The sequence below is a fragment of the Lissotriton vulgaris genome, chromosome 3_1, assembly GCF_964263255.1.
Source record: "Lissotriton vulgaris chromosome 3_1, aLisVul1.2, whole genome shotgun sequence".
Lineage (NCBI taxonomy): Eukaryota > Metazoa > Chordata > Amphibia > Caudata > Salamandridae > Lissotriton > Lissotriton vulgaris.
The window spans coordinates 1,535,793,387-1,535,814,849 of NC_141689.1; the positions used below are offsets into that span (position 1 = coordinate 1,535,793,387).

The window sequence follows — 21,463 nt, forward strand, 5'->3', positions numbered from 1 at the left end:
TCTTAAAATGTTCGACCTAAAATCTTGACATTCTCTGTTGCCCTGCTCTCAATAGTTCCCAACTAGTTACGATTGTCTGTTCTTGCACCTAGAACCCCAAGAAGTGTGTTGAAAAGGAACACTCACTTTAAAAGAATTGGAAGTGAGCCCAATGCCTGAACATGTACTCTTGCACTCTAATTCTACTGAGCCTGGTTGGCTGGTTGCTTGAATTACTATTCCTAATCAACAGAAGACAAGTTAAGCAAGCCCAACTACGCAGGAGATATAAATCTGTTATTGGAACATGAGGGGTCTGTCAGAACCAGAAGACAAACTAAGGAAGCTCAGAGAACTCACTAAGTACAATATAATGTGCCTGTTGGAAACCTGGAGTTGGGGCTGTTCCTGAAGTATGCAAACTTTGCATCACCCGCCCTACCCTCCCAATGTGGTGGTCGCCTTATTGGAGGGGTCTTCATCCAGACAAAGAGTGATCTGGCAGTAAACTCCTCCGTAATCTGTGCAGGTGAAGGAGAGGCCCTCATATTAAAAATCAACCACCTAAAAAGCAAAATTGACTGCACGAATCCTCAACTAATTGTTCGAAATATCTACCTGAGCCTAAAGATGGTGCGGAAAAGGGACACTGTGAAATTGATGCTGGCCACCTAGAAAATCTTTGAGCTGAATATCCCACAACCTGACTACTGATTGGAGGGGATTTTAACTCAAACTTACTCAGAAACAAGAGCTATGAAGAATGGAAAGATGAATCCTGGGGTATTCCACAAGCATCCGCTCAGGATCAGAGGCAGGATACATTTGGTACCTATCTGGTGAATGCTCTAGAGACCCTAGGAATGCGCTCTATCAATGGCAGAGTAACATCCATTTGCCCGGCAGCTTACACTCACTTCTCCATCCTGAGATCTGCCGCACTGGACTATACCTGGTCCTCAAAAGAACACTTTAATGATATTGATGGATTTCAGATCACTCAGAGAATAACATGTGACCATGCAGTAATTGCATGTAAGATCAATATAAAGATAAGAATCCACCAGGTAACAAAGACGCTGGGCCGCCCAGAAGATTCTGTCCCAATGAAAAGAATAAACCATCAGATGGAGAGCCCTCAAATAAATAAAGTGCAGGTTTAATAGACTTCACAAAGACAAAAGGAACTAATAGCAGGTTGGTCCTCCTTGATCACATCGCTCCAAGACAACCTAGCTGAAGGCCTTAAAAGAACACCTGAACAGGACACGGGGGCATGCTGATAGTCAGAAAATTAAATGCCTAAGAAATGAGTTACATAAAGCACTCTGTGACCTAAAATAGAAAAAATCTGGCAGTCAAGGGAACATGAGAAAATGACAAAACTAAGGCAAGCATACAGAAGGCAACTATGGTTGAACAACTGGACGGACAATGATCTAACATGGGCCAAACTCCATGCTGCACTCAAGGTAAAAGACTCTAAAGAAATTCTGGGGGCTAATAAACAAGCTTGCCAACACCCGAAGCCACAAAGCTTGCCATACCTCGATGAAGCAAAGGGCTGATCACACTAAAGAAGCTTTATTGCTCCACCACTACTTGCTCAAAATCTGATCCCAACTGCTGGTACAACAAACACGTGGATTTGCCCACAGAAGATAAGAGCCCATTCAGCCTATCCTGTGAGATCTCCGCAGGGCACCAATCTAAGCCTCAACAAGCTCACAAACTTCATCCTTCTGAGAGCTTATTTGGGGAGAGGGAAAAGGCCATTGCAAGAATAACACACAGCATCAACTTATGGCCGCCCACACGAAAGGTGAAAATAACCGTAAGGATTATGAGATCCTCTGTGGTCCTATTAAAAGCTGATCTGAGCCTCTGGATGCCTATCTTAACCCAGCTTTCTTCAGCATGCCATCTCATGGGAACTGCTACGGAGAGTTGGAGGGGCTCTACTCTAATACTCATATACAAAAAGGGAAGTAGAGCCTCACTCGCAAATTATCGAATGATAGCACTTTTGGATGTTGAAGGGAAGTTCTATGCTAAATTACTGTACAAATAACTTGAAATATGGGCCAAAGAGAAACAAAAATATTACCTGGTTCCAGACTGGCTTCCAAAATCATGACCACATAGAGGATAATCTCCTGATCTTAACCTGCCTGATTGACGAAGCAATGAGCCCTAAGGCCCACCTGTTAAATGAAGCATTTATCGATTTCACTAACCCTTTCGATAACATCCCTAGAGGCAGTCTTTGGGAAAAGCTAAACAAGTGGCTGATACCACCACATCTCTTAATGGCAATCAAATCACTAGACAGTAATACCTAGGTAAGAGCCAAACTATTGGCCTATTGGGCGACGTCAGAGAAAAGTTTTTACTAATAAAGGGCTGAAACGGCTGTATACTAGCCTCTCTGCTCTTCAACCTGTATATATTGCAGATTTGGACAGCACCCAAATTGGCCTTCAGAGATCATTGGATGGACTTGAACAATGTTGTGCATTAAATGGAAGCACCATCCGTCTGAAAAAGACTAAAACAATGACACTTGATAAAAAAAGGCGCCTGGTCCCTCGGTGGGTCAAGACTTGAAATAACGACAATCTTCAAGTACCTCGGTGTCACCTTTCTCTTTCTCTATGAGATGTAATGATTTTAAATAATTGAACATCAATAAACTACTTTACTCATTTTTTGTACTCTTCTGTTAGCACCACCCGCTGCTTTGTTTCTTACCAATTGCTGCACCTTGTTTTGTTTTTTTCCTTATTTCAGGCAATATGCAGAAATCTACCCGTCCAGTTCTTATTTTGGGCATCTGTTTTTTTCTCTGAAGTTGTTTTCCCTTGCTGGAAGTGGCTTGTTTCTTGATTGTGCATTCGTATTTAATTTTGTGAAAATGCCCCATCTGTTGCTCATGTGGCAGCCAGTTTTTGGCAGCTGGCCCTCACATGTCAAGTATGCAAAACTGCATCTGCTTGGTTCTGGTGCACTCTGCACTGGGATTCCACCAAAGTAATTGCAAAGCAGTCTTTTGGAAATGTCCAAGGTGCTAGTAAAGGAGATGATCCTTGACTTTGTTACAGGACAAAGACTTTTGCAATTATGTAAGGCAGATTTACTGTTTGATAAATTTTAAGGTCTTTCCTGGTTGGTACGTTGTTAGGGCTAATTCTGAGTGCATCTGAGATAGATATTCTGCGTAGCTGTAATGATCTTTCTCAGTCCCTTCACCTGAATAAAAAACAAAATGACACACTTTGTAATGCTCATTGTAAATAAGGGTCCTGCACCACAAAACACTTTGATGCAGTAATTTTGAAGACAGGTGAGTGTTTAGGTTTTCTGCCTTCTTCAAAACCAGTTTCCTGTGGTCTTTTTTAGGTACTGCCTTTTTTAAATCTCTTTTTTTTGTCGATCAATAAAATAAGGTTTTTTTTCTTTTCGAAACATTAGACAGATCGCAGTTACAAATACAAACAGAACTTGTCAGATGTACAGCCTTTAAGAGTCTTTCCAATTTCCCATTCATTTTCAAGAATTCTTAATTTACTGCTAAATGTATTTGTTACCCAATATAAGAAAGAAACAAGCCACCAAACAGCAGGGACAAAACAGATAACTACTATCCGATGGTGTATTATGACACCCAAGTCAGGAAGGCTGCTGAGGGTCTAAATTCATGTCACAAACGCACATTCCGAATCCACACCTGTTTCGTCTGCTGAGCCTTTGTCTTAACATGGAGACTGCTGTAGTGAATTAATCCTTTGCTGTGTGGGATAGTTCAAACCGTGGGCCTTCCATATCAAAGTGCTTGAACTACAGAACTCCCAAGGATGAACCTTGGTAGTCATGGGAGATCTTCTGTGCTGTTACTACCTCAACTCTTTGGAAAGGGGAAAGGTCCAGCTTCCCTCTCTTCTGTCTTAGAGAGGCTAAAAACAGGTAAAACAAATCTTTTTAGAATGCATGTCTTATGCATCACTAGACCTGAACAGAATTCTTAAATGCCAGCTTATATTGCTTATCAGAATTTATGCCTTACGTCTGCACACTGATGTGAGTTTCTTTAATTCCGGCACTCCCGACACAGATCCGGAGCTCAGCTGTCATCTTTGTTGGTCTTCTGATGACTATAAACAACACTTTGAGCAGTATGCTTGGGAAATGACCGGATTCAAGCTGTACCGTGAATGCAGAGAGTACATATCGGTCACCGACCTGCATGAGGTGTGCCTTTGTCACGTGACAAATCCTTCCTTATACACCTGAAGGTGAATCGAAACCAGGAATTGAAGCAGCGCATCGCCGAAAACAAGACAAATTCACGTCTTCACACAGGTCCCCCTCCATGTCAAGGGCCGAGCCACGGTCCCAGAGCCATTCCTTTGAAGGACTCTACTCAATCCTGCCACTCTGACTCTAGGGAGAAAGTACTAAGGTATCAAAATTAATTTAAGTTGCACTCCCTTGAGGTCACCGGCCATGGAGCCAATACCTCAGTTGACCTTCAAAGATAGAACCACAGGGCTTCGGGTTACCGCTGGTGTGTTTCTGGTGCATCTCTTCCAGTGAAACTTCCACTATGGCTCTGAGATCCCCACCAGTCTCAGGATAAACAATAATGCCAATTTCAAATAAGCTCTATCAAGGAGAAATGCTTTTATCTCTCCTTTCTTTTCCGACTTTGCATATGTACTGAACTGTACAGCACACATACAAAGTGGGACAAGTTTTAAAGTTAGTCTAAGCATTCTATTTTGTACTGGAAGTGTATCCTTTCAGTACAAAACCTATGCTAGACTCATGCAGCCACCCTTGAACTATGGTGCAAAGGTGTGTGTGAGTGGCGCACGGCTACCCGATAGTGCACAGGTGCTAGGGAGGGGGGGGGGGAGTGACACATCTCTGTAAATATGGCGAAGACGCTCTCCGGCTCTCTCCTTCTCACGCAGCACATCATTTTTGGCTGCTTCGCTGCATGAGAATTTGGCAGCGGTGGAAGGCACAGGTAAACACGGTGGAGCGTTGGGGCAAGGAACGGGGGCGGGGTGGGAGTCGGTAGCCAACAGAATAGGTATTATTAAATAAATGAATAATACATATTCCGTCATCTGTCGGTTCCACCCTGCCCATCCCCACAGTTCCACCGCGCTTACCTGTGACGCCACCCCTACTGGAATTTGGTAAATAGAACCAATATGTGCCAGCGTGATTGTTGGGAAATCTGAAGCTCACCCTGTCCCCAATCGTACTGACCAAGCTACGCACCTGGTTAACCTTACATAGGAAGTTAAAACATGTGGGGTGTATTTGACAGATATTATCAATGAAATATCGTGTCACTCAAGTAACAAAGAACTGTCACTTAAACATCCACTGTAAATGTAAAACCACATAATTTTCATAAGGGGTGAAGAGCCACATTTACAAGAACCGTTGAGGGATTCTTCACAAAATCTGTTGGAATAAAACAATATACCCCTTTTAGGATTCTCACATTGCAAAGATTTTCCATGACTCCCAGGTTCACAGCTCAGTTTGAGCATATCGTCCACCCCACTTCTTTTACAAGGTTTCCTTCATTCCATCATCAGTCTCATGTTTTGCATTGTACAACGCTGGCATGGTGTAGCTCATGAGAACTTAATTATAAGCCGAGAAGCCCTCCCATACCCATAGTTCCAGGCTGTGTCATAGTATATAAGCCATCATGCTTGCCAGTGATGGCTAAAGAACAGAGAAGTTGAAAACACACATCTTCTGCGCACGTGGACAGCGCAGTCCTTGCTGTATTTTAGCTTTTGTTATTAGTTTATAGCCTAGTATAGTATACACTTTTATGGGATAATGATGGGCACTTTTTGACTGAGGACTTCTAACTTAGACCTTCGTTCTGAGTTAGCTAATAATGTGGCATATGGCTTTCTGCTCTGGAATTGGCATTCAAAAGTTATGAGCAAATTTCGCACTAGCCTGTGCCCCCCCTTTCCCCTGTACACTTTTCTTTGCAATTCTAGGTGACATTTATGTGGGTAATTAACACGGTGTTCCGAGTTCTGCAGCTCAGATTCGCAGAAAACTTGCAGTATTGCTGTGTTGCCCCCATCGGCCTGCTGAGCTCAGTAGGTGGTGGTAGTCACTGACTATGGATAAAATGCACTCCACTGTATCAGCATATGGGCCACATGTACGACTGTTTTTATCGGTCGTAAACGGAAATTTGTGCCGTTTGCGACCGCCAAAAAGGTTTGTAGCATGTACCAACCCTAGTTTGCGTTTCGGTAACCTATTACTGACTCACTCGCAAAATAGGATATTGAAGTCGCTATTAGAAAGGGGCATGCCAATGGTGTCCCTTCTAGATAGCGAGTCGCAGGGGGTATATAATTTTTTTGCAACAGAATGCGGTCGCAAAACAATTGCAGTTTACCGCCTACTTCAAGTAGGTGGAAAGTCAGTCGCAAACCGCAAGGGGTCCCCAGGGGACCACTTCCCTTTTGTGATTGGCTGCTAAAACGTTTTTTAAGAGTAGGCAGTCGTCCCGAGGACGACTGCCTACTCTTAAAAAATTAAACTGAAGCGTTTTATTTTTGTTTTTGAAACGCATCTGGTTTTCCTTTAAGGGAAACGGTCTGCATTTGAAAAAAAAAAGGTTCCTTTTATTTAAAAAGCAAACGCAGACATAGGGGTCTGCTGTCACCAGCAGGCAGCCACCCCAGTGTTATTGCCCATTCCAAATGGGTCGCAAATTGTGACCTACCTCATAAATATTGATGAGGCAGGTCATTTGCAACCCTCATTGGGAATCACAAAATGTGTCTTCGACACATTAGTACATTTCCTTTGGCAACTCGCAAATTACGAGTCACAAAAGGAAATGGTTGTACATGTGGCCCTATATTCGGTGTGGACCACAGGCTAGTCGTTATAAGTTCTGAACACAGAACACAGTTACTAAAACATCTGAGTGCCTTAGTATTTACACCTTTATTTCCCGAAGGGTCTAAAAGTGTAGTTACATGGTTAGGTATCAAAGAAGTGGTCAGTTCCATGGATGGAAATGTGGTCTGTGGCTGTATTGATAAGTGCAATATGTGTGGGTTATGCTTGAATACTGCCCTCTCTTCCTGCTTTCCCTTTTCACAGAAGGATATGTGGGGAGGAGTTTTCTGGTGGGTCAGGTGGGGGTGGGTGGGGGGGTTAAGAGTGGAGGATGGCCAGTTTTGTGAAAGTGTAGCTCTGTGGTACACTATTCAGTTGCACGCACATTTTCTAAGAATACCTGTCTGCAGATACTAAAGCTGTAACCGCATGTTGTAGCTTGTTTCTGTGTATAATATGCTCTACGTGCAATTTGTTTTAGCAGTGTTCTGCAAGTATATTCACAGACCTCCTTAACTAAAACTTTCTAATGATCATTTCTTTCTGCTGCCATCGAAAGGTGATAGCAGTGATTATCTTTCAGAAAGATCCATTGACGAGGTGTATTACCTCTGGTGCTTGGCTGGTGGAGATCTGGAGAAGGAGCTCATAAACCAGGAAATCATTCTGTCAAAGCCACCAATCTGCACACTACCCAAGTAAGCAAAGTTACATGTTAGCCGTTTTCTAAATGTAAGCTTTTGTATTTTATGACCAGGATAGAGAATCAGTGGGTTCGAGCTGGTGTAAGGAGATTGCATCAAGCCAGCCGGATCATTATCTGATTCATTTTTCATCTTAAAACATCTTAAAACCGTAGTGGCCAGGCATCGCAGCCTCCAAAAGATAGGTTACTAGCAACTAACTGGCTTACAAACATAGCTTGCATGTATTTGCAGTCATATACACCTTTGATTTCAGATGAATTATATACCCCTTTCTCTGCAGCTGTACCTAGGCCCCCATACGTTATGCACTAATTAGTGCTAGTGTCTTAGAGGGTGGATACATTATGAGTAGGACTCCCAGTTTTATGATAATTGTTTTTTTAACATTTCCGTCTGTATTTATCCATATGTATTTTTTGCCCATCTTATTGGTATTTATTCCATATTTTTTTGTGTTTTGAAAATATATGGAGTCATAAAATGGTATATTTCCACATTTATTTAACTGATGAACATGCACTCATACCTTGCTGCCTGTCACGTTTTAGCAAACAAAGTGGCCAAATATAGCCAAACACTACACCTTCAGGTAAATATGAGCATTATAATACAAATATGTGTTAACAGACACCTGTATTTAGGGAAATCTCAACCTATTTCTAACTTCTCATGTTGCCTATCTGCTCAGCTGTTGTCCTAGAAATAACATGAAGCACACTTTTCTGTATTTTTCCGCGTTTAAAAATGAAAACAGACAGGAAACACTTTGTTTTCTGTCTGTAAATATCTGAAAAAATCCGTAAAAACCTTAATTATGAGGCATTTTGGGGTTCATGCATTCTTTTAATATAATGCTTAATCGCAAGCATCCTAAATTCAATTAGCTTGTATTAGATTACCATAACATAACGTGTATTTGTAAAGCACACGTATCATCCAGGGGTATCAAGGTGCGGAATAACAGATGTTTATTGTTACCCAAATCAATGGTAGTTTTTTGTCGACCTCAGAAGGTTGAAAGGCTGAGCGGACCCGCCAGAATATGAACCTGTGACTAACGGTTTGAACAAAGGCCCCTACAGTCGACGCGTTTGTCCACTAGGCCACCAGACCCAGATGTAGTGTCTCTCACAGTAGCAGACCTCTATTTTTCCCTTCAGCAATGCATTAGCATTTGTCAACAAATGGTGTATGCCCTTTTAGGAAGTTTTGAATAAAATGTAGAATTATAGCTGGGATACTGTGACTACCGGAAATGTTTTCACTGAAGGGTTCTAAGTTACATTAATGTCACTCTGTACCCAGAGGTGAAAAACATTCCAGCTATACCCATGTACAGTTTTATATTACTTATTACAACTATGCACGTGTAGAGGAGTCATGGGAGGGGGGCATAAATACCATAAAAATACCTTGCCGCGGGCCACCTTCCCTCATTAACATATGTGCCATTCCGCCCCCTCCCTCCTCTCAAATTGTTGTCCTATAGGAAACTTGTAGAGCACATGTACACTATAAGGTTTCTTGGCGCAACATCACCTGGAGTGCTTTTCTGTTGATGTTATGAACCCTAGCATCAGGGTGCACCTTGCTCAGTGCTGCTGGTAGAGCTCATCGTGGAATGTACCAACTCTGTTTTCTCACAAATCTAGACTCTAAGGGTTATGTCTTCATCTTCGTCCTCTACTGCCTTGTGTAAGAACCACACAGTGCAGCAGTTATTACAAGAAAGCAAGGATAAAAGTGGAGACAACGTTAAGCCTGTGTCAAGAGTGGCCAGAGAGACAGTCTTGCAAACGTTGGTACTGGTAAATGGAGGGAAAGACTAAAGACCATGTAGGGTCTGTATCGATTAGGAAAGTACTGAAGCTCGTATAGACAGAGGACTAGTACTGAGAGAGCGAGGGAACGCCTGCAGACCATGCATGGCCTGTGTATAAAAAAGGCAAGGGAAGGGAATGTGCGTTAGACAGGAGTTGCCTGGTTTGAAGTCCTGTGTTGTTTTTAAGTCAAGGTTGGTGGTGACATTGCAGCCCTCCAAAAAAAGCTCTAATAAGGAGAGGGGCTTGCACCCTCCACTCTCACATTGAGAGCAGAGTGCCGGCACCACGCCCTGTGAGAGACACCTGTCAGCGCAAGATGTTTTGTCCTGTCATCGTGGGTCTGCAGAGACATGCGTGGAAGTGGGAGAAGGCCCCTGTTCTCCTGTCTCCATCTGATCTGGACCTGGGAAGTAAGAAGAAGGCTGGTAAGACCACTAACTGCCATTCTGTCTAAGCACTTGGGTCTGTGGATACCTAGGCGAAGAGAAGTAACAAAGGGGAATTTAGGGCTTTCCCTTGTGACGTCACAAGTGTAGGTGGACACTTTGGTTACCTACAGTTGAGATGCTATTAACTGGATTTTGATCCATTTGTTTCAGAGCAAGATGTCCTATGAACGCCATTTATAACATGTAGATTTATAGTATGGTAATGTTGAGTAAACAGAATGTTTTTAATTGAAACCTTCTTAGTATCATCAGAGAAATGAAGGCGAACTTCGAGTTGTCTATGATGTCACTCAGAAGCCAAGACGAATGACATCTCAGTTATTCACTGTTTACTCATTTATAAATGCATTTTATTTTAGCTCCCCTCCCCAAATCATATGTCCAAGCTTCCATCATATACGTAGGGACAGAGGAGTAATGGAAGAACCTTACATAATGTAGCCTGCCATCCAAACAATAATAAAGAAAAACTTGACCTACAGTCATCTACTCCTTGACATACATTTTTCTCCTCAACTACCTAGTAAAATGAAAAATAAAGTTTTGACCTCCTGCCACTCGCCCGCCACCAGCCACTGAAAATGACCTTACCCCTACCAATACAAGAAATAATTGTCTCCTACCACCCGCACCCCCACACTTTGTCCATTCCTATTCCCATCCCCTCCCCTCCCAGAGGTTGTCATGTCAGTGGCAGTCAGACAGCTGCTGTTCACCATGGGTCTGTCGGCACAGATTTGCAGAGACCCATACTGATGAGAGAAGGCGGTTGGCGCAGGCCTAGCAGCACCTCTGTTCTTCTGCCTCACTTGGGTCTGTGAAGGTTGTTGAGGCTGTTATTTCACCACCACGCTTGGGTCTTTTGAGATCCGGGTAAGCCAGCATAACAAGAAGTGAGCTCTTCCTGTGGCGAAGGCACAACAGAGGGAAGCCACTTGTGGTACCCATTGTTAAATATTAACAGAGAATACCTGGATTTTGTTCCTTTTTTTCACAATAGAGGCTTCCAGTAGTAGCCATATATATCAAAAGTTTGTTCTCATTATCCTCTCTTAAAATACTGTAAGCAAATTACCTTCTATCCAACTACGTCTATAGATCTGCCCGCTTCTTAAAGTAGCAAAAATCGCCATGCAGGTTTTCAACTACACCATTATTGTTGCTAACCTATTTGTGACGTTGCCTATGAAGCATAATTGACAGTAACATTTATTGACTGTCTCTGTAGACAATAAGATCACAGATGTTGGCTGCCTCGAGTATCCATAATTCTGTTAGGCTATATTTACACCTGTGGTGCCAGCCTCCGCTCTCTGTCCCCCTGAAAAAGGAGGGGTGACACTTTCTAGGCTCCACAAACTTCTCTTCCGCCTGTAGCTGAGGTGTTGCTCACTTTCTGAGCTTTAGATGGTCTCATTCTCAGGGTGGCAGCGTGTGTGAGAAGCTGCTGCACAGCTACTCAACCTGATCTGAGTGCTGCTGTTAGTTTGGTTAGCTGATGGAAGACTGAGAAACAGACCTCCCTCTAAGATGTGTCCATTTAAGATGGAGCCGCCTCATTTGAACCAACCTTAGGGTGAGGCACTTCTGCGTAGGGAGAACGGGGACTGAGCTGCTTTTGTGATAAAGGTAGATTTTTGATAAGCTTGTCCTATAGTCCATGAAGCTTGATGGAGCCACGAGGCTGGGATGATTTGTGAAGCATTAGGACAGAAGAAGTAGAGGTTTTAATACACAATGGACTGGGGCTGTCAGCCTGATTGGTTTACCTTCAGCAGGTGTGAGAGTATCAGTTAAAGTAGATAAACTATGGAAGAAGCATATTAAAGTGAGTATTGCAATAGTGAGTGATTTCTATCTATGTGGACACTCTAGGGAGGTGTGCTTAGCCGAGCTATTCATCCCAATGCCTCCCAAAGAAAATAAGACCAAATTTGTCTAGCCCAATATAAAAATGTTCATTTCCAGATCCTTGATGTTCAATAGGATGCTGATAATGGTGGATATTGGCGCCTGGTGATCACTGCCATGCCTAGCCCGACTCAAAGGTAATCGATTTTGTTTGGTCAACAAGACAAGCAGCAGGTTGAGGAGAAAGTCTTTTTTGTACAGAAAGGGGTAAAAGAGATATGTTCCGGGTGGTGAGTGCTGGACACAAGGTGCAAGGATTGCTGAATACAATGGCATCTATGATCTCACTACTTCAAGCATATTACAGAACTCCAACAACACGGATTGCACCATTGCTGCTATGGTCATATTTGAAAATAGTGTTGAAGGACTTGGACAATGCTGTGTGGGAAGCCAGAGTGAGAGCATTGGGATTCCCTTCCAGAGGGGGAGTATATCAAGGCTCTTCTCAATTTTATCAACATAGAGGTCTTCATGGGTAACCACCTTGTTCAATGTGGCATACACAATGTAACAAGAATCCACACAAGATGGTCATGTCCTGCATCTTGTGGAATGGGCACTCTAATTGAGGACTTAAGTGCTGACAGAGAGAAGAGCGAAATAGTGCAGTAAAAGGATGAAATGGTGGTCCTTCAAAAACAGTATATTACATATATCTGTCCTTGCCATGTTCATGCAATTACAGAGGTAGGCACTCCAACTTCTTGAAACAAGAGATGAATACTGTGGACAAGGAGGCTTTAATTGACATTCAGAGACGCTGAGTGGGCTTTGTCCATCTCTGAGAAAGCTCAAGGTTTCCTCTCATCTGCAAAGCCCAAATGGGAAACTAAAAAAATAATTCTACATCCTCTTTCCTAGTATTTCTCTAGCGTCTGTTGAATTTTCCTGTAAATGCATCTTTGTGATCTTGATTTTGTTCACTGTGCTGGGGTGTTCAAATGTTATTGTCATTTTTTTATGTTGTACAGTTTTTAAATCAGACGGTTTGGTCTTATACTGTTCCTCCCACGTATTTCACTGCAAGCCTCCCGCTCCATATTATTTTTTAGGGGAAGGGGTAGACGATGCTGAAGTCTGTACTCTGTGTTGGGTTGGCTACAGGGCCTGGGCCAAACCCCCTGCAGGCAGCCAACCCCGTGCAGGTGGCCAAGTCTACCCACCAATCACAGGAATATAATGCCAGACAGACACATACCCCACATTAGCCTTTAAAAAAAATTATTTTTCACTATTATGCATTATCCCACAGGACTGCACAAAGTCCATGTTGACCACTGTGGGACCATAGCTAACAACAAGGAGCTTAGAGGGAACAGTGGTCATAGGTCGCCCTCCACTCAATTATGTATTCACAAAACAAGACCTAGACCACAAAGGCATCCATGAATTAATCACTTAATGGTGTACCATCACATGCAAAGCTTTTGCAAATAACTCCTCTCTTTTAATTGATGAGGTAGGAGGTACACCTATGTTATGCCATGTTTAAAAACATATGCCCAATCCCTTGGAAAAAGTGAAGACAGTTGTGAGACAACAAATAAAACACACATATGTGCCAAATTCAGGTAGATAGAAAAAAGTGTGTGTGAGCGAGATGGCGCCTCACGGGCGCACCACCAACGGGAACCTGGCAGATACTCACCAGGATTGCCCTGATCTCATCATTGGCACCATCAAGCTCAAAAGAAAGACAGGTGTCCAAAAACAAACAAAACAGTGTTTGCGAGGGAATGCAGTGTATAGAAACCACGAACAACACAAATTGTGTCAAACAACAAACATATAAAAACCACAAACAACACGGAACGTAGCTTTATTCTGTCACTTTCGTGTTGGTTGCGGGGTGGTAAAAAAGTGAGAATGGCTAATACCTATCTAGCCACACTCCACTTGCCGACGTGATTCATTGCCAATTCAAATTTAGGCAATTTCTTCAGGGCGTCACAAATTTTTAAGCCACTGCATTGGACATGCGTTGTCTTCACAACTGAAATAAACATATAAAACAAACACACACACATGGTTGTCATCCTTCCATATACAAAAAGCCAAAAGAGAAAGGCTTAAAGTATGAGTGATCCCAAACCACATGTAATAACCCACTGTTTTCCATCAGTCGACCACCATGGCGCATACCAGTCGAGAGGTCCAGACCCTGATGGGTTTCTGGGTGACTCCAAGTGTGAGTCACTTTTCCTTCGATAATTTTTACTGTGAAGAATATAATTCCAACTACAGTGTCATAAGCCCTTGCAGTAAAAGTAAAAGTAAGTTAAGAGGTAAAAGACAACCTCGATTAACAACTAGACCTATTGAGGGGATATCGATCAGCCTACAGATAATGAACAGCGTTTGAAATTCATCACAGCAATTATAAACTGAACTTCCTAAAAGTTGCAGCCTCTATTTACATTTAAATGTGATTCCTAACGACACTTCGTTAAGGAGCATGGTGAAACCAGGACGCAGTGGAAGTAACACTGGACCAATACCCCGGGATTTCTATTGCCACCCTTCAAACCCATCATCTCGCGATACTACGCGAGTCTTCCGTGAAGTCCAGGAACGAGTTTTAAACGGAGGTTTATGTGCCTGGTCTTCACGTGGGCCGAGTGAATGCCAGCTTCGAAATTCGAAATTCCTTACCGGTAAGGCGTACAATGTCCGAATTGGGGGTTTGAGAACTCTGGAATTTGAACGGTGGCAATAGAAATCCTGGGGTATTGGTCCAGTGTTACTTCCACTGCGTCCTGGTTTCACCATGCTCCTTAACGAAGTGTCGTTAGGAATCACATTTAAAAGTAAATAGAGGCTGCAACTTTTAGGAAGTTCCGTTTATAATTGCTGTGATGAATTTCAAACGCTGTTCATTATCTGTAGGCTGATCGATATCCCCTCAATAGGTCTAGTTGCTAATTGAGGTTGTCTTTTACCTCTTAACTTACTTTTACTGCAAGGGCTTATGACATTGTAGTTGGAATTAATGGCGACATGTAAAGGTTCCCCTTTTTTTAAACATCGATATGGTCACAGTGGCAGACTATAGGTAAAACGGTGTTGGAAGGACTTACAATAATCTAAGGTGATTTATTAAACTAGGCACATATAAATTATATTTGTTCTATTCTTCACAGTTAAAATTATCGAAGGAAAAGCAACTCACACTTGGAGTCACCCAGAAACCCATCTGGGTCTGGACCTCTCGACTGGTATGCGCCATGGTGGTCGACTGAGGGTAAACAGTGGGTTATTACATGTGGTTTGGGATCACTCATACTTTAAGCCTTTCTCTTTTGGCTTTTGTATATGGAAGGATGACAACCATGTGTGTGTGTTTGTTTTATATGTTTATTTCAGTTGTGAAGACAACGCATGTCCAATGCAGTGGCTTAAAAATGTGTGACACCCTGAAGAAATTGCCTAAATTTGAATTGGCAATGAAACATGTCGGCAAGTGGAGTGTGGCTAGATAGGTATTAGCCATTCTCACTTTTTTACCATCCCGCAACCAACACGAAAGTGACAGATTAAAGCTAAGTTCCGTGTTGTTTGTGGTTTTTATGTTTGTTGTTTGACACAATTTGTGTTGTTGGTGGTTTCTATACACTGCATTCCCTCAAACACTGTTTTGTTTGTTTTTGGACACCTGTCTTTCTTTTGAGCTTGATGGTGCCAATGATGAGATCAGGGCAATCCTGGTGAGTACCTGCCAGGTTCCCGTTGGTGGTGCGCCCGTGAAGCGCCATCTCGCTCACACACACTTTTTTCTATCTACCTGAATTTGGCACAGGTGTGTGTTATTTGTTGTCTCACAACTGTCTTCACTTTTTCCAAGGGATTGGGCATATGTTTTTAAACATGGCATAACATAGGTGTACCTCCTACCTCATCAATTAAAAGAGAGGAGTTATTTGCAAAAGCTTTGCATGTGATGAATTCATGGATGCCTTTGTTGTCTAGGTCTTGTTTTGTGAATACACAGTGGGACCATGACAAGCTCACATTTTGTTTATGTGGTCCTAGGGAGGGTTTATTTGGGCAAGGGAGCTGGGTAACCAAAATCTGCCCCTTATAACCTTTTTTTTAATTATTTTTCAGTGCACAGGGACAGAATATTTCTCTTCATGCTACGGCCAGCCAGTCAGAGTGATTGATCCCACGGGATCTACCAGCCAATCCAAATGCTTTATTTTGAAAGCTGGTCACCCTTGACTCTTCGGAGTACCAAGGCACTAGATATCTCTATTATTTTAACCTTAATTTCTTTAAAATGGCTGAACAGATTTACACACGATCACTAAAAGCACTCTTTCTAAGTAAATATCTAACTTTCTAACAAATTTGGTATAATTTTGTGCAGCTGTTTTTTTTTGTATTGTATTGTAAAATTCCCTCTCGAGTGTTATATCGCAAAAAAAGTGTTTTCCTTGGCCTTCGCTTGATGCTTCACCCTGAAACTTTCCAGGAAGGACCTGAGATGTTTGAACTTATATTTTTTAAGTATTTTCATAAAGATCCGCTTCCTCAAATCCTGACAAAGTTATAAGCAAAAAAAATGCTTTTCTGTGTAAACTCTGCCTCATGTAGACCTACCAAGTTGCTCTCCACCTAAAACTTGGGAACTACCCAGAGATCCCAGTTTCCTTTTTTCATAATTTATTCAGTACGCTAAGCCTGAAAGGGTATTTCTTTGACTTCTACTGAGTGCTTCCATGTCTCTGGGCAAAGCTATGGGTCTGACGCGCTCGAATAAGAGCAAAACACATTTGGCAGAGACTGTTTTTATTCATTCTATGTCAGCTTGGATGGTAGTTTACTAATCCAAAGCGGTAATATTGTGCCTGGAGTGGTAAAACGCATTTTTAATATTGCGGCTCGGCATAGTTGTCACTAGCTAATCCTGTGCTTAATGACTTTCCTTCAAAAATGGCAAAATACTTTGTCACTTTCTAGCTCAGCATAGATGGCATTGTGATAATCCTATGCTTAAAGACTCTGCTAGTAAAACAAACATTTGAGGTGAGCAGTTTTAATGTACCCGTGGTGTTGTAGATTGTTCCATCTAAAAGTTTGGTTTGCCAACTAAAATTTAGGGACTACTGAGAGTTCCCTGCTTCCATTTTTTTGCATAATTGATGTGGAACTCTGAGCCTGAAAGGATATTGCTTTAGGATCAGACTAATGTATGTCTAGTAGTAGGAATGTGTGATGTAAAATGCTTCAGGTTTTCTGATATAATTTCTATAATGACTGCTGAGATTACCATAATGATATAAAATGTCCTAGCTATTGTAATGGAAAGTTTCAATTCTATTAAGGACATGAAGGCGAGGATTATGCTCATCTTTCTCCACTTTATTCTGTGCAACAGCCTTTTAATAAACAACTACCTTTCAGAAAAAGCCATTAGGGAAAGAGGAAAAAAACATCACAACCAATCACTAAATAGTCCATGTAATTTAGACCATCATCTCTGTTTATGCCCCCTCTTTCTTCGTGCGAGAGCTGCATCCCACAATAAAGATTCCTTCAATCATTGGCTCACTCTTGTTTAGTGGCTTTGTTCCTTAAAACAGGAAAAACAAATCTGTAATATCTTTCCAAACTTATTATGAAGATCAAACCTCTAATCGCATAAAACATTATCATGAGCAACCTATGATACCTCATGTACAGAGAACACTACAGTTCATTGTGATAGTAACCATTGAACATTTTCCTTGCAAGAAACTTAAAAGTACTTATCCTTAAGAGAAACTCTTGAATTTCACATTGATGCAAAAAACACCAGAGAGGGAATAATCCTCGCCTCTGTGTCCTTAATGGAATTGAAACTTTCCGTTGCAATAGCTTGGAAATGGTGTATTCTATATCCGGACCGAAGGCGAGGATTATGCTCAGTCAAAGCTTGTTCACCACTAGGGCAGTAAAATCCACTACTGGTTTTAAATAGAACTTCTTAAATGTGGAGTCTGATGACCAATCGGCTGTGTTCACTATGTCCTTGAGGCAAGCGCCTAAAGAAAAAGCTTTGGCAGACATAGCACCTCCCTCGGAATGTGCTCTGACACTGATGTGTCAATACCTGTCTCTTGCATGACATACCACCAGACCATGGTGGGAGAAGAAACCACCTTGAAAGGTGTACGTAAAACAATCAAGATGTAGTTACCCAGCTGGGTGAGCTTCTTCGTTTACTGCTTCTTATGCTTTAAAACAGAGGACCACACATAATTTGTGGACATCCACGAACATTGAGTAAGAACAATCCTGGAATTGCATTTTGTTTGTCTTGTGATATGAAAGGTATTCTCTTCAAGGGTGAATAATTTACTTGTAATATCCAGGGCACGTACATCTGACACACGCTTGCAGGAGATTAAACTTCAGTATGGCCAGCTTAGCTGATAAATGTTTCCTCAAGAGATACTTATTGCTTGGCCAAGACAAAAACAAATTGAGGACTAAATTAACATCCCTGAGGGTGAAGTATCTAGTGGCAGGAGGTACCAACAGTCTCACTCCACTCATCAATTTCCTTAACAGTGGGTGTGCCCCTTCCTGAAAACCCTCTATGGGCAGGTGACCTGCCTATGTAGCTATACCATCACTAACCAGAGAGGACAAAAAAATCAAGATAGAAATGACTCCTGATGTTGCAGGATCAGCATCCCTCTGCACACACCAAAACCCCCATCTGCCCCATGCAGACCTGCATCTTTTATTGGTGCCATCCTCCCAGGCCTTGGACAAAATACCCTGAGCCATTTCCGATAGTCCTCCGACATTCCACCTAGATCTGTAATCCTCTGTGCCATGAAGGGCCATTTTCCCTCCAGGACTAGATGGTGAGGATTCCCAAGCAGGTCCCGCAGAATATCTTGTCTCCGGGGTAGACGGATTGGAAAATCCCAAGAAAGTTACATCATCACTGGAAACCAGACTTGTGATCTCCAAATGGTGTGATCACCTTGTGGTTCCTCTGCTGCCACTGGAATTGTGTGGTGATTCGCATCATCATCGCGAACAGGGGAAGCGCATGCCCCTGTTCCACACTCTAGTCTTGCAGGAAGGTATCCGTCGCCTCCGCTTGCCGATCCGGCCTCCAACTGAAGAACCATTCCAGTTGGCAGTCAAGGTGAGAGGCTAGGAGATGCACAGAGAATAGCCCCCTTATTCTCTGAAGTATGTGAAACACCTCCGGATGCAGTTGCCATGCACTGAGATCCTGAAGGTGCAGGAAATGCATATAGGCCACTTTGTTGGCCTTCCCCAGGAGATATTCCTGCGTCATCGAGATTCTGCGCTACAGGCAGTAGTTCCAAAACCATTTTGTGAGGTCCGCCAGCATCTTGAATCCTGACTCCTTCAGGCGGTTTATATACCTCACTTCCGAGATGAGTCCATCGTCAGCAGCACTGAGCAACTCACTTTGTCATGTGTCCAACACCGAAGGAGCCTGCCAGTAATTCCAGGCAGTTGATGTGCAGGAATTGTTTGGACGACCACTTTCCCCCCCTGTTGACACACCACCACAGCTGGCCCCCCAGCTGGTTTTGCTGGCATCAGATTAGATCCCAAATTTCCGGACTGGAACCAAAGATGGTTCTCCCGTTCCAGGCTTCCATATGGGTCAACCACCAACCCATTTCCAACTTGGCCTCCTCTGATACTCATACCATTGTCAAATAAGTTGAGCCTTCCCAAAGGTGATATGCTTTCATCCTTTGTAGAGTCCTGTTATGAAGATGACTCAGGAAAATTGCCTGAATGGAGGATGCTAACAATCCCACCAGACCGGCCAATAACCTGAGGGAAGTGCGTGTCCTGGCCAAGGTTGTCCTGAGTTTGTGATGAATTTTCGGCCTCTTCTTGAAGAGGAGACTGAGAGTGGAGGCTTGGGAGTTGATTACAAAACCCCAAAAAGTTGTTTGCTGAGACTGGGCCAACAGGGATTTCCTTTCGTTTAATCACGAATCCCAGATGCTCCAGCAAACCTACTGTCCTCTAGAGCTGCAATGACAGCGTGCATGGGCATTGATCCATCAGCAGAATGTTGTTGAGATAAACAATAAGCGCATGCCACTGGTGCGGAGAGACTCCACCACTAGTTTGAGTACCTAGGTGAAACACCAAGGGGCGGATGACAGGCTGAAGGGTAAGGTCCCAGACTCAAATACTTTCTGACCCCAAAGAAACTGCAGAAATCTGCATTGAGGCGGGGTAATAGTGACTGTCAGATAAGCATCCTTGAGATCCAAACGAACTAGCCAATCTCCCGGATGCAGAAGGTCCTGCAGAAGATGGATCCCCTCCATCTTGAAATGGAGGTATACCAGCCATTTGTTGGCTTTTCTGAGGGTGAGTACTGGGCGCTGGCCACCATCTCTCTTTTCCACCAGGAAGATGTTGTTGACAAACCCAGACCGATGAAGAGTTCAATGCACTATTGCCCTTCTCTTCAACAGCTCTGTTACCTCTAGATCTATCATGGCAGCTTGATTTTTTTAAAGACCAGAGGATGGGTCTTGGAAACCTGAATGTGAGTCTCCAGGAACTCCAGTTATAAATCCTGGATCGTCTGAAGACCCTTAGCAATGGATGTGACCGCTCCCCAGTTCTCTCCGAACAGAGCAATCTTCCCCCCACTTTTAGTTGGGAAGGAAGGAGAGTCCTTACCGTGGGAAGATTCTTGGGTGCATCCACGTCCACCACCTCTGTGCCTGCAGTAGCGTTGGAAACGTCGAGAGAGGTAAAAGTTGCCAAACCTCACGGAGTACTGGTATTGCCCCTGCCAGGAGCCTTAGCCTTTTTGAGAGGCATTGATAACAAAGCAGCTGAACAAGCACCCCCTACCTTGTCTGACCCCTGCAAACATCTTGGTGAAAAAAAAGTTTTCAATAGAGGCCTTCACCTTATCCAGAGATTTGAATGTGGTAGCGAATTTGACGAGTTCCTCTGAAAAGAAATCCCCGAAAAACCCCCATTGCACAGTGGGGCACGCTTCAGACACTGCCAGGTCCCCAAACTTCGGGTCCACCTTAATTAAGAGAGAATGCCTTCTCTCGACCGAGAGCGCACAGTTTGAGTTGCCCAACAGTATGACTGCTCTCTGGGCCATCCCTACACAATCTTGGGAGATATGAGGTCACCTGACTGCTTGGCTTCTTCAACCATGCCCAAGATTTTTGTAATTGGCCCGTAAGTTCCAATAAATTGTCTTGACATAACCGCCAGGAACGGGTGGGGAGACTGCTCGCAGACGAACCCTGACGTCTTTGTCCAAGGGCTTGCGAAGCGGCCCTGCCACTTATGCCGCTACCTTCCCGTTTGGAGACCACATGGAAGACCTAGGATGAAGTAGATCATCTAGATTCAGCATGTCTGCAACTAAGGATTCCTGGACAGTAGCAGGAGTGGAAAGAGGAAGGGAAGCTTTGTTAGCAGAGGGGCACCATGGCCTAGAAACGCCCGGGTCCCCATCAGATCGCCCTGAGAATCATCGTAACCTAAGGGGCTGGGTGAGGAGGGAGGCTGAACAAAGGGGTCAGGCGCTGGCGTCTGTGGCTAAGCCTTTAGAAAGGCTTTTTTGAGGCGCTCAAAAGCGTCTTTATCAATGCCATGGCCTGCAGGGTGCTCGAGCGCTTGGCGTGGTACCTTTTTGAGTTGCGCCTCTGCCAGC

The 21,463-nt window shown here is 43.2% G+C and overlaps 1 protein-coding gene across 1 annotated transcript in view; it reads left to right on the top strand.

Moving 5' to 3' along the window:
* The window catches only part of TBCK (TBC1 domain containing kinase), a 1,513,148-nt gene that overhangs the window by 514,827 nt on the left and 976,858 nt on the right, over nucleotides 1–21,463 (top strand). The window contains exon 11 of the mRNA XM_086962029.1: nucleotides 7,442–7,580. Within this exon, the coding sequence (XP_086818155.1) occupies nucleotides 7,442–7,580 (139 nt within the window). The remainder of the gene's footprint in view (nucleotides 1–7,441; nucleotides 7,581–21,463) is intronic.